The sequence below is a fragment of the Pseudopodoces humilis genome, chromosome 10 (genome assembly GCF_049639895.1).
Source record: "Pseudopodoces humilis isolate 2021_Gansu_Grassland_sample_001 chromosome 10, ASM4963989v1, whole genome shotgun sequence".
In the NCBI taxonomy this organism is placed as follows: domain Eukaryota; kingdom Metazoa; phylum Chordata; class Aves; order Passeriformes; family Paridae; genus Pseudopodoces; species Pseudopodoces humilis.
Window position 1 is genome coordinate 26,040,640 of NC_142209.1, and position 13,610 is coordinate 26,054,249.

Consider the following 13,610-nt stretch of genomic DNA (forward strand, 5'->3'; position numbering starts at 1 on the left):
TGAGTACATTTCTCTTTATTTTGCAGTTTCAGGGGTTTAGATACAACAACCACAGTCCCAGCACTGCACGAATCACACTCCCAGGACGAGATCACACACACACCCAGAACACATCACAGTAGAGATTCCCAAAAGTGACAAACAGAGGGATCTAAGCCTTTAGCACAATGAGCTCAAACCACTCCAAAAGAGTTGCATTTTTGTCCAGAATTTTGTGCTTTTCTTCTTAGAGCTATTACACTTTGAGACACAACAGAAGGAAATTACAAAAGCACTCACTGGTGTCATGATCCAGCAGATTACAGGGTAGTGGGCAGGCACTCTACTCCCATTCTTGACATCAGGAAGTCGCCTCAGAGGAGATCACAGACCAAAGGTAAAGCCATAAAACTTTCCAGAATTTTCCCCTTAAGACAGCCAACTTCTCTCCATACTTAGTTTAAAAATTTTGCCTCCCTTCAAAGCATGATGCCACAAAAAGTTCACAGAGTAACAGGATATCTTTCTCATGTTTCATTTCCAGTTGTGTTTTATTAGTCACTCTTACTTTTCTTAAATTATACTTTGTGCTTGAATCAGAACCCAGAAAATCTAGCCCCCCACACGCCCATCTAGAATAAGATTTAAAAAATAAATCAACAACAAAATGCAGAAATAAAATCTAACAATATTGGCACAAATACCTGCCAACACTCACATTTTGGCTTCTGATATTTTTATCTCTCTGAGACAGTGCTATTCCCTGTCTTACATGGTTTTGCCTCCAAATAAGCATTCAGCAGCCAACTCCCCTCCTCCTTCATCCTGCAACACATCCACCAGCAAGCAGCGGACAAGAGAAGACCCAGACTTGGAGAGGTAAAACTACAGGATGGGAAAGGCTGCAGGACAGTCACATTCTGGGGAGAGAGGATTGGAGACAGGAATGTGCCAAACACAGCAACATCCCCAGCACTCTGCAAGCTGTGCTGGAGAAGTTTGGAGGCAAGTGCAGGCCCTGGAAGGGCTCTTACTCATTCACTCAGCACCAGCCAAAGCACAGGGAAGGAAATACAGGGATGGCTGCAAGGCCTCCTCCTCCCCAGCCTGGCAGCTTTGATTCCTCCCTATGTTCTTCATCTGTTTAGAGACTTGACACAAAATCCAGCCCCCCTTACTCTTCACACTCTGAAGGACCTCACACTATCAGACAGAAATGCTCTGCTTTCTGCTCCATCCTACAGAAGAGCTGAGCTCCATGTCTGAAGGACAGCAACGATTCTCAAAATATCTGGGGATTGACTTTTTTTAAAAAATTTGTTTATATTTAATGCAAAAGCATATTCTTGCTTTATAAGAGATTTTCCCCTTTCTTCTCTTAGACCTGATCCCTTCTAATTGGTTTTTGTGCTTCCTGCTGTTCTTGACAAAAACACTGTTTCTGCAATAGAGGAATTTATAATTAAAAAATGCAACATTCTCTGTAGAAATAACATTTGCATCACTACACAATTATTATTCTTCAGTGTAACTCACATTCACACGAGGTGCACTTACAATATTTTTTCAGATTATTAAATTATTGAATGAGGAAATATATAATATTAACACTCCAGCACATTAAACAAACATACCAGTTTCCTACAACAGACACTTCTGCCTCTGAACTACATGATAATGCACCACCACAAATGAAAAGATAAAATTTAATTGGGGAGAAGGACATTTCTCAGAGTGAAAGGTTACTAGCACGAGCAGTTCTGCTGTGAAGGGGGAGGGTTGTCTGTGAGCCGCATGCTCCTTCCAGAAGTGCCCCTGGAATTGTCTGATTCTATGCTCTCCGACATCTTTTCACAGATTATATCCACGAGACGCTCAAACACCTGCCTCACGTTGATGTTTTCTTTGGCACTGGCTTCAAAATAGTCAAAACCTGGGAAAAAAAGTGAACAAAAATTATCAACTGAGATGGATGATCATGATGGTTTTTAAAACACCTTTTATTTCAGGATTTACCTTAGGAAAACAAGACATCAGATGGTCCTTAAAGTCAGTTGATTCCCAAAATCTCAGAACGGTGAGCAGAAATACTTTTAAAAGTTATCAAGCTTCATTAAGAGTGAAAAGGATAAATGGATCCTTCCCTGGTAAGCACATCTGCAGATAAGGGTAAACCCAGGGTGAGTCAATTTTTACCCCTTTCATCAGTGCAGGTCCCCTGGGCTGCAGCTGGTGGCCAGCAAGGTGTGGGGAACCTCCTTGGGCTCCTCACAGCCCTGCCAAGGGCCAAGCTCTACCAACCCCTGCTCCCCTCTGGCAAGGGTAGAGGCCAGAACGAGAAGACTGGGATTGCTTTCCTTCTGATGACCAACTTCTGTGCTCAAAAGCAAAATGCTCCTTGACTCTTTAAGCACTGACCTTTTCTGATTAAAAAAACCAGACCAGCAAGGCTGGAGTTACAGCAAGGAGGGGATGGCACCAGCTCCTCCTGCTGCTTCCCGTTGCCACCCGGGGCTAGGGGAGAAGCAGCCTCTGACAGACAGCCAGGCCCTGCCTCAGCAGCAGAAATGCCCTGAACTGTGAAGCATTTCCTTATCTCCCTCACCCCAGAGGCCTTGAGGGCCAACCAGGCTGTTGCTTCTGTTCTGTTGGGTTATTAAATTGCCAGCAGCGAGAGCTGAGGCACCACAGAGAATTCATTTTGCAATAAGCTCCGTTCTGTTGTGCTTCATTCTGGGGATATTCTGCATTCCATCAGTTTCATTTGGTTCTGCCACAAACAAAGAGAACATTTGTCTTAACTGATTAGTCTGCCACTGCTGGCAGGCTGAGTCACCTCGATGTGTGGGATAAGTAGGTACCCACCACATTTGGACCCTTTTTAAGGTTCATGGGACAAGGGGTAAAGTGATGATGATGTTTGCCTTGTTAGCAAACAGGGAGGGCCACCCTGCATCAGACAAGGGTTCTGTCTGCCACACTTGCTGTTTTGATGATGAATAAAAATGTATATAAAAAGCATAGGAAATCAGAAAATTGCACTTAGATATCTGTTAGCCCAACATTGGCTTAGGTTCTGCTAAACCAATCTGTTTTGGTTCAGTTCACATTCAGGCTAATAACAATTTCTTAATCTGATTAGGGAATTATTTCAATTATGTTAATGTCACTATGCAAACTTAGATAAATATGCTGAGGGATAACCTTTATGTGAATCATTATGATGAACATTAGCACTTTAAGCAGTCAATAGCCAATTAGATCCCTCCCACAAACTAACAAAATAATTTCATATAATGCTGTACACATTAGCATAGTAACTATAAGGAAAAACTGATAAAATCAGATCTATTTAAAAAGATCAGCTCTTTTAAAAAGAGTGTTTAGGAAGCTGGGAGGTTACAGAAGAACAAAGCTGGGACAGCACTTCTCAAAGGCTGTTGGGCTGCTCTCTCCAGGGTGAACTGGACAAGCACCAGGTTGGGGCAGCACTGGGGATTCTTCTGCAAAACAGTTTCCTATTGATGGAATCAGTTGCTATGGTAACTCTGAGTGTGTGTGTTTTGAAGTGTCCCACAAGTAAAGGATTCAGATTCTAGCTGCCAAATTTGTATTGAAACAAGCACACAAATTTTGGGAGGAGAAAAAAACCATTGGAAGTCCAAATTGGAGTGGGAGTTTAAACTCTCTATTTGCTGCTACACTGGTCTGGACAAAATTTCAATTACTAGCAGTGTAATTATTCCTGTGAAATAGGTGAACACACATGCATCCACAACCTTTCTGAGAGTCTGCAAGCCAGGAACCAAGTTTATTTACATTCATATTTTCAAAAGCAAATTAAATTCTGATGGGTAAAAAAGAGCCCCGATTTTGCAAACTAACCATATCTTTGTTTGTTTTTCCAATCCTACATGTAAAGATTTACTCTTACAATAATAACAATGGGTCTAATTTCATATTGGCTTGTTATTTGTTTAGCATGGCAGTGCCTCAAGGCTCCAGCCATAAATGGGACCCCTTTGTGTGTGCCAAATGTAGAATTTACACTTTCAAGGCCACACTTTAAACTAGACCAGTGTATGCAGTGTGTCCTGGAACTGCAGTACCCTGAATTTAACAGTTTATTATGCACCCTCCAATTTCTGTTTAACACTTGAAGACAACACAGGATTTTATGAATTGAGGAAGATGGTGATTCCTTTGGGTCTGGTAAGAAGCTCTCCTCTTACAAGCTAGACATTTATGCCCACTGTAAGGGTCTCCACTATTACCTGAATGAAAATTTAACAGGATTTACTTGTTACTTTGAATTCTTTAACAGAAGACAACAGTATGGTTAAATTTTAACACAGAGCCCTGATTTCATATTAAAAATATCTCATATGATATAAACAATGAAAAGTGATAAATAAATTATAAAGTCATATGAGTTTACTTTGCTCTTCATTATAAAATTTTCATTGCAATCACAGCTTCCTCTCAATGGAACTGTTTTGCTTTTTCTATCCCACATCAATAACATAATGTCATTTTCTTACCTGGATAGAGAAGCCTAGTACATTTTTAAAATGTATTTTACTCAGTTCTTCAGTTCTGATATATAAACTTCTTTCTTTTTCATAGTTTAGTTAAAAAAAAAAAAAGCTTCAACAAAAATCAATGTTTGAATTGATTTGTAATGAGTACATGGTACTTGGAGACCCAGATACAGAATTATGTTTATGAAAGCTTTTTCTCTTTTCGTTCTGCTGAGGTAATAAAAGCTTTTCTCTTCAGATAAACTTTATCTTCCTTCCACCACTAGACATCACCTTTATAAATACAGCAACACTACAAGCATTCTTGGCCTACTGAGCACAAACAAGTCAAATATGAATCTAGAATATATTACACTTCTTAGTTGTGAAACCATCACTGAAGTATTACTGCTGGAAGGACTTATTACTGTATAAACTGAAAGCAACACAGTAAAAAGAAGCAGAGGAAAAAAGGTGGAAAGAAAAGCTTTCCATGTACCCAGCTGATCTGCCAGATGTTTCCCCTTCTCCACGGGAACAATCCTGTCATCCTCCATGTCACATTTGTTTCCAACCAGGATCACTTGTGCATTGTCCCAGGAGTAAGTCTTGATTTGTGTGGCCCTACAGCAGGTCAAGAGAGATTGTTACATTCCATCAGCTGTGCCAAAATACAATCCTATATTAAAAATGAAAACAAGTACCTTTAATGACAATATCAACATCCCCAGACTGTGCTGGTTCAAGGACAAATGACAAGGCTTACACACAAAACAACGATGCAGCCCGTTCTATTTTACCACTCCTTAACTTCATGTGACAATAAAGTTTCTTGCTAAGATTTTGCAAGTGTTTTAAAGATCACAGGATCCTGATAAAAAACTGAATCAAGTAATTTTTTCAGATTAGGGGCAAAAAAGGCTTTTTGTAAAGCTTATTCTCCTTCAGCTCTCATCTGTCAGAGGAACATCAATTACAGCTCTTAAGGATACTGTCCCACAAAGAAAGCCATAGATGCACACTTCATGCTGGACTTACAACTTCATATATAAGACAGAACAAGAATAATTCTCTCATTTTCTACAGCATGTTTTGCTGTAGAGTTTTAGGAACACCACAAGAACAGATGGAAGCATTAAGTTGTCTTTGCTCAAACAGGAAAACCTAATGGAGACTAAAAATCACATAGAAACATGGAAACAACTGCAAAAAAGAAACAGAAATGTACCAAATTGGGAAGATACCAGATCAAAGCAAAGCTCTGTGAGCTGATACTTGAACCCAGCAGGACTAAAGGATACCTGAGGCAGGAAAGAGCAGCTGCAATGGCAGACCAGCACTAACTTCAGTGGCACAGGGATGCAGTGCATTGGAACTTGGGCAGGAGCACTCAGGTGAACTTGGAGCCTCTAAAGCTTTCTTTGACTCATGTGCTGAAACGGGAGTGGAGCTCACTATGGATCCCAGGACTCTGACCTTACATTTATTCTTTTTAGAGTTTTTCCATGACAAAACAGAATTTTTTTTTGTATATCCTGAGGGGTTAGTTCTCTCCCACCATCCTTGGTGTCCCAGAGCCAGCAGCAGAACATGATTAGCTCAGTAGCATTCACTTTCATCCATCTTTTCAGACCCACACAACCTATTTTATCTTCACCAAGTCAGCTCTATCTTTGAAGGCTCCCTCCTCCCCAAGGGTAATTAGGCTGCACTGCCAGAAGCCATCTACTCCTCTCCTCCATCTTCCACTCCCTAACTCACCTTCCCACTCTTTGCCCCAGCTCACCACCACTCCAGGCAGGACACTACAGTTTCAGGCAAATTTGCCACTTCCCAGAAGAGCCAGAAGTCCACTCAAACTTTTACTTCTGTGTAAGTTTCCTGGAACTCCCTTAACAATAAAGCACTTAATTCCTTCTCTTTTGAATTAGCAGCAGCCTCCAGCTCTGATCTACTAAAGACAATTTTAATTAGTCTGAGTTGCTTGCTTGCTTGCTTTTTTTCCATGGAAGGCAGCCAGCTATGTTACTCCACAGACAACTGGGAAAAAGAGGTCATTTCACTGTGCAACCTGCCTTGAAGAGGCTGCCTGCTTGGACTGCCCTGGAGAACAGGAACCTCACCCAAGCCCAGACCCAGAGTGCAACATGCAAAAATAAACACTGTGTGCAATGCAGCTTCTTATTCTCCCTGTCCTCCTGGAAAGGCACTCACTCCAATCCAAATTTTAGCTCCTCCAGTCTCACCCTTCTGAGGGTCTCCATGTAGACAACCCCTGTGAGAGCTAATATGAATCTGGGATGAGTTTCTGTGGGACTCTGGGGTTTCTCAAGGCACATCAGAGAAGGGGATAACTACAGAAATCAGCCAAAAGCCAAGGAAGATGAAATCTCCCCAGTCTCCCTACATAAGCAATAGGGAAAAATAGTTTCACCAGGTTCAATTTAAAATAACTAAAAGCAGGCTTCTCTTCTTACTCACAGTTCAGCCTCTGGATTCATTTCAGCCCCTGGCATCACATGGGACACACTGCCAAATTTTAACTATTTAAACAGAATTACTCAGAAAATGAAAAAGACGCAAACAGCATGAAGGATCTCCCAGAGAAACACAACCATCTCCTTGTTTTGTACAAATTAGTGGAAAACCTCTTCTAGACCAATCTTTATTCTTCTTAGGAATGAAAAACAACCTACCAACTAAAAAAGTTATGAAGAACACATAAAAGAAGCCCTAATGTCCATACAAAAAATTTCCAGATGCTTTTGAAAGATAAATGAATAAATACAAGGCTTGTGTGATGGAGATGTTTCAACAACTATCAGGGCAGCCTAACATGCACACTGGGAGAAACATTTCTGTGACACAATAAAATACTGTGCCTTGTTTGTGCTGAATTCCCCAAATTAACAATAAAGCACAAACTTTGTGGTTCATGTTTAGAAGAGAAATAGTCTCAGGTTTACAGTTACATGGAGATATCAACAACTCAGTGCAGGTTAAAGATAAATAATGCTGATGATTTGTGAACCCAGCTGACACTTGTATCTAAAGTTAAATTTTACCATTTTTTATTTCCCTTCTATGAAATTGTCTAGATTGTCCAAAGCAGAGCTTGCATAATATTTTCTATTTACTTTACAGTTTCAAGTACTGAGTATATTTTAGTTCCATTGCAGTTTCAAACGAGGTATAAACAACTGATTTATCCACACACAAAACTATCAACCCAACATCAAATAACAGCTATCAAAAAAGGCTACTAAAAAAAAAATTCTAGAAACTGAGCTGAAAGCTATGAAAGCTCATTTAACTCTTTCTCTCACACTACAGGAAAGATATATTCAAAGGAAATAAATACTTATTTTCAAATATCAGTTAAAACCAATCTTTGTGTTTGCCTATTCACATTTTTTCTTGTAAAATAACCTGACTGAACTCTTGCCACACTGCAGTAAGGAAAATCACTTAGGCTTAATATTTTAAGGTTTCTCATACAATGTATGGTACATTTTCATGTGAAAAAGAGAACAAGTCATATTCCAGATATTCACAAATGCATTTAAATCATGTCTCCTCTCAGTGGTTCTAAGATCATCATCATTAATTGGGGTGATTCATGTGAATGAAGGAAAGACTCTGCTTTGCATTCATATTTTACTTGGGGAGTTTGTCTAAATACCTGCTATATAGCCATGATGCTCTCACTCAGGAGACAAAGTGCCTTTACTTGGTTTAGGAGAGGTCTGAGTGACACAAAGCAAACCAGGAACCTCTTCAGGCCATCCCCCCCATAAGAAGAGTGAGGGTAAAAGATCTCCCAGAGAAGAAATCATTTGGCAGAGTGGGAGGAATATTCTCATTTCCCTTGTGGATAGGTGAGGCCCCATCAGAAGGCTGTTAAAACAGTCACATGCCAATGAAGCAGAGATGGAGATAAAGGAGCTCAAGCAGTAGACACCTTAATTTTCTGTGGAGAGTACAGCTCCTGACTGAAGACCATATCCAGTGTAATAAAATTTTTTAATCATAACTGTATTATGCAGAGTGGTGGAGGGAAAAAAAAAAAAAAAAACCCAAAAAAAACCACCAAAAAAATCCTACTTGCTATGCTAGAAAATGGCAGACATCAATAGAGCAGCACAAGCCAAAAGCTTTTCTCTCCATTTCTTGTGCCTTTGGAAGTTTAGGAAGCAGACTGTGGAAAAGCCATCTTCCAGCTGCAATAGCCACTAGAGGACTCTGCTGGCCCAGAGATGCTGGCTTGGCTGCAGCCCTCATCTCTCTGTTGGACAAGCTTCAGGAAGGATGGAAATGGTCCTTTTTATCCATCTCACTACCTCATTTGGGCTCAGAACCTTAAGGCTGGTTGGAAAGATTCCTGACATACAGAGGAAAAACACCCTGATGGTTCACCTCTGTCCTTTGGCTGACAAGGTGCTCTTAGCAAAGATATTCCTGCAGCTTCCGCAGCACAGGAAGATGTGAAGTCAAACAGACAGAGCTGACCTTTCCCAGTTCTTATTCTCACACCAGTGCCTTTGAAGGAACAGACCTTAGACTGCTTCCAACATAAAGCTTCAGGTTAAACTTCACCTGTGCAAACTTTAAAATAGTAGCAGCTCAGAGATGGAGATTTGGTAATACTTTGCTAATGTATGACTCGTAAGTAAAACTTAGTAGAGCAGGACCAACAGACAGACAGACAGGTAGATTAACTGCATGGTCATATGGATCTTGTTTCATCAGGGAAACAAGCTGGAAATACTTATAGTCTAGTGAAAGATACTGCCCCAGCTCACATGCCTGCACTCGTATGGAAAACATCCCTGTGCAGACACTTGCAGAAAAAGCTTCATCTGAACTTGGTGAGCAAAACTTGATGGATGAAACTGGTTTTGGCAAAACCTTTGGGTTTGTGTTTCTACCAAGAAAAGAATGTATTCCTCAAGCACAAGGTGCTGAAGGGCTGCTCAGGATGGGGCTGCAGTTCATTTAGTGTTGTGGTACTGGGGATGGGGGGTGAAATGGAGACTGTATCTTGAATGTGACCTTCATGACCAACTGCTTTAGTGATTAGAGAGAACAAAAACTGGGCAGCTTTGGAGGAAAGACAAATCACCTGAAACAACAAACCACGTTGTTGCAGCTTTTGAGTTACAGCCTGGCTTAGGGGACACAGAATAGGTGTTCAGCAGAAAGCCAGGCTGAGCCAGATGCTGTGAGCCAGTGCCACAGCCAGGATGTCACTGAGATCACTGCAAATCAGTCTGACTCAGGAGATCACATTAACCACTGCACTGCCCTTCTTCGCACAGTGACCATTCTTATCTGCAGTAATAAGCAACCAGCAAAGCAGCAGAAATGATTGCATGATATTTGAGTGGAGTCACAGGGCACTACTGAGGAGAAACACAGCCTTTCCCCAAATTCTGACATATGAATTGAACAACCACTGTTAATCTGTATTTTTAGCATCTAGAAATCTCATAAACCCAAAAAAAGCATTAAAGGATTAATTTCTTCACAATAAATTGAAATTTATTATTTCATAATTCCTAAATACTATAGTATGCTACAATATTTGAATTACAACCTCTTCATTAAAGTGAAGCTGTAGAACTTTTTCTAAGGAACATTTATAAATCAAATTATTAAGGTGAAGAAGAAAGAATATGGTGATGGAGGCTGGGATGTCTCATGTTCTCAATAAATAATTGTGGGGAGAGAATTGGCCAAAATCCAAACAAACCCAACATTAACAACAGTATTTCAGTATTTCCTACCAGTCCTGCACAGCATTGAAGGAGTCTTCACTGGTGATATCATACATGAGGACAAAGCCCATGGCTCCTCGGTAGTAGGCTGTAGTGATAGTCCTGTATCTTTCTTGCCCAGCTGTATCCTGCAACAGAAAGGAACATTTAGGCTTTAAGACTTCAGTTCTCAGAAGCAAAAGCTGTAATTAGGTCCTATATCTAAAATAAGTCAACCACTTTTTGTTATTATACATTTTAAAGTTCTCAGTTGCTCCCAACTGAAATGAACTCTACTTACATTTTAGCATTAATTAGGCTTTTGCATCAACCATGATTTGTTAGATGCATTTTGACACATGTACTATTAAAAAATACCAAAGATGTCAACCCTTTAATTGCTCTTCTCTGCCTCAGCCCCAATGCAATAATAGAATGTTAGCAGAGTTCACTGAAAGCTGACACTTCAAAGCAGAGGCAAAATAACGAGTCCAGGACTGTTCCAGGCCGAAAACATTTATATGTTGCAATTCAGTGTCACAGTCAGGAAAATGTCCTTGAGGTAGATGCTGTGGGTGACTCCTTTCTTGCCTCAGGTTAGAGACAAAAATTAAAGATTTGATGCAATAAACATTATTATAAAAAGTGAATTTAATGTGAAATATCCCAATTACAGAGTCTGAGGCGCACATGCTAATATGAGGTCAATCAATCCTCTTCTGTTGGTTCATCTTAATTCTGTTTACCCATAGAGTTCCTGCAGAGTTCCTCCACCTGCAGTTGTCATTTCTGCATTCAGCTGGGCAGCACAAAGGTGAAACTCTGGCATATGCAACAGAAGAATTTTGGAAGACTTGTGACAGCTAGAAAACATGTCAACTACCATCTGTTGGATGCCAGCAGAACTTTTCCTTTACATTTTGCAAGCCTATTTTTAAACTGAGAAATATTTCTACACCAGAACCTACAACCCAATCCATTCCCTCAAGACCTGCCTTCTGAACCAAGGAGAGAAGTCTTGTGCTGATTGTTTCTCTCACTCTGAAGGTGTCAATCTTTTGAACACATTTCATCCTTTTGGCAAATGGCAGCTCTGTGAAACAGCTGCAGGGAGGCAAAAGGCTTTGCCTTCAAAGTGTGTGCTCAGTATGAGGTGTCAACTTATAGTTGCTCTGATGAGTTAGTTCTAAAATGAACCATCCTTCAGTCCCTCAAAACCCAGGCTGAAGAAAGCATTGTTGCCACTGGTTTTAAATGTGATTAAAGTTCTAAAGAAGAAGACCCAAAAGGACTTAACAACCATGTAACTGGTGGAAGAGTAAAATAAATCCACATAGGGCGCTCTTGCAGGAGTAGAGATCAGACACAGCACATCACCACATCCCCAGGAGAGAGACAGTGGGGGGGAAACTCAGCCTTAAAATCATCCTGCCCATCATTCCCGTACTTGCAGCTTTGTTTTTGCTGCATGCAAGAGACAGAGTTGGCCCTTGCAGAACACGGAGCAGCCAGTCTGTGGCCGCCTGTTGTTCTGCACCAGAACATCACAGAACCTCTCTGCAGGATGACAGCAGTTGTAAATAAGCTCCCTACAGCTTGCTTAAAAGGCTCTGCTATTGCACTACTGTGAGACTATCCACAGCTGCAACATGCTGTGAATTTCCCAGTGGAGAGGCTGTGCAGCAGGAATCTTGCTGCTTTTCCACCAGTTCACTGGGAAAATACGTGATTTTTTTCCCTTAAACTTGTGCATTTGTTTCAAGACAGAGTAGTACATTGGCTGATCACGATGAACCATTGCACACTGGATGAGGAACTGGTCTGTTCCCTCCTGACCAACAGATCAGAGGTGGGAATATCAGAATGAGGTGGGCTCCACCCTGCAGCCTGAGTGACCATTTCTCTCCCTGCCAGTGATAAACTCATCACAGAGCACTCTCATATTCACTGACACCACATCCTCCCTAAGCTGCTGAATGGCTAAACCAGCTATGACAACTAGATCCTAACTATATTTCTTCAAGCAAGGAAGGTCTCAGCAGTAATAGTATTGTTCCTTTATTCAGAGAGATGATAGCTGCTTTTTGCTTTTTAGCCTGATTTCCTAAAGACATGAGGCTTATTAAAACATCAGTCTCCACACAGACACTCTTTATCAAATCTGGCTGAGGGAACATGTGCTCAAACGTTTTTACATATGCCACAGAAAGTAGTTGGTGAGGTGAAGAGAGCATACCTTAGCTGTGAAAAAAGCTGAAGTTCGATGATTATCTTTTCCAAACACCAAAGGATTCACATGAGAGAGGCCAGCTTTGTGTCTCACTAGGAGAAGGCCCTAAATCAGTAACTTCAGAGATTCTGCAACCAACAAAACCAAACAAATCCATAGGAAGTCAGGATTCTCCACTTCTCATGCTCACAGCATTATTGTTTGATACCTGCATTCACAGGTTCATCTGCCTTCCAAATCTCACCTCCTATTTTCTCCTCTGTGTTTAACCAGTGCTCACTCTGGCTTAGGGCATGAGGCTGTGACCAGGCAGTTAGTGACTGCAAGATGCATTGTCAAGTTACATGCAGAATAATTTGGAAAGAAGTTAAATTTGACAATGGCCCAGAGCAAAGACTCAGCTCTGGGGACATACATCCAGGCTGCCCTGGGAAGAAGCCTCAAGGGACACACAGGGTGACTTCCAAAATCTGTCCTGATACCACCTCAGTGCCCCAGCTCACTGAGGAATTGGACTGAAAAAGTCAAATTGTGCTATTGCCTGAAAGCTCTGGAATTTAGTAAATCTGATTTACTTGTTTCAGTATTCTGTCTGTGATCCCCCTGTGCATCGGGATGTGCGTTAGTGAGAGATGGGGCTGCAGGAGGTACAGAACCCCAAGGGATATATGTGTTTGCTCAGTCATAACCTGTCCTACGTGGGCAGTGCACTTAAATCATTAGAAAGCTAAGTTACATATTCACTGGGTGTGAATTGTGTGCCTGCCTTCTCAGACTATCAGAGGGAGTGTGTGTAATGGAAATGCATCCTGTATCTCATAGTACATAAAGATTGTTCATACCCTTGCCCTGGTAGCCATGTGCTGCAACAGAGAGATGTGATTCATCTCTTCCTGAGCCACTGATGGCTTCCTCACTCTGTTTTACCGTACAGGTACAGAGCATGTCATCTTCCTCACAGCTTTATAGTGGCATTTCTCCAACTGAATTGTTGTACTATCACCCTGAAATTACTTCTTTCCTCAGGTTACATTACCTTCTTAGACAGCGACAAACTGGCTTACTTTTCTTGACTCACACCATGAGAGCTTAAGTGCACATACCAACAGATGACTCAGCATAAAT

At 41.1% G+C, this 13,610-nt stretch overlaps 1 protein-coding gene across 4 annotated transcripts in view; it reads right to left on the bottom strand.

Annotated features, from left to right (window-relative positions):
- The window catches only part of RAB3B (RAB3B, member RAS oncogene family), a 50,884-nt gene continuing 37,274 nt past the window's right edge, over positions 1-13,610 (bottom strand). For all 4 annotated transcript variants that reach the window (XM_005521151.3, XM_088060366.1, XM_088060368.1 and 1 more), the window contains 3 exons: positions 10,286-10,404; positions 4,999-5,123; positions 1-1,912 (listed from right to left, as the gene is read on the bottom strand). In XM_005521151.3, coding sequence (XP_005521208.1) covers positions 1,725-1,912; positions 4,999-5,123; positions 10,286-10,404 — 432 coding nt within the window. In that variant the 3' untranslated portion in view covers positions 1-1,724. The remainder of the gene's footprint in view (positions 1,913-4,998; positions 5,124-10,285; positions 10,405-13,610) is intronic.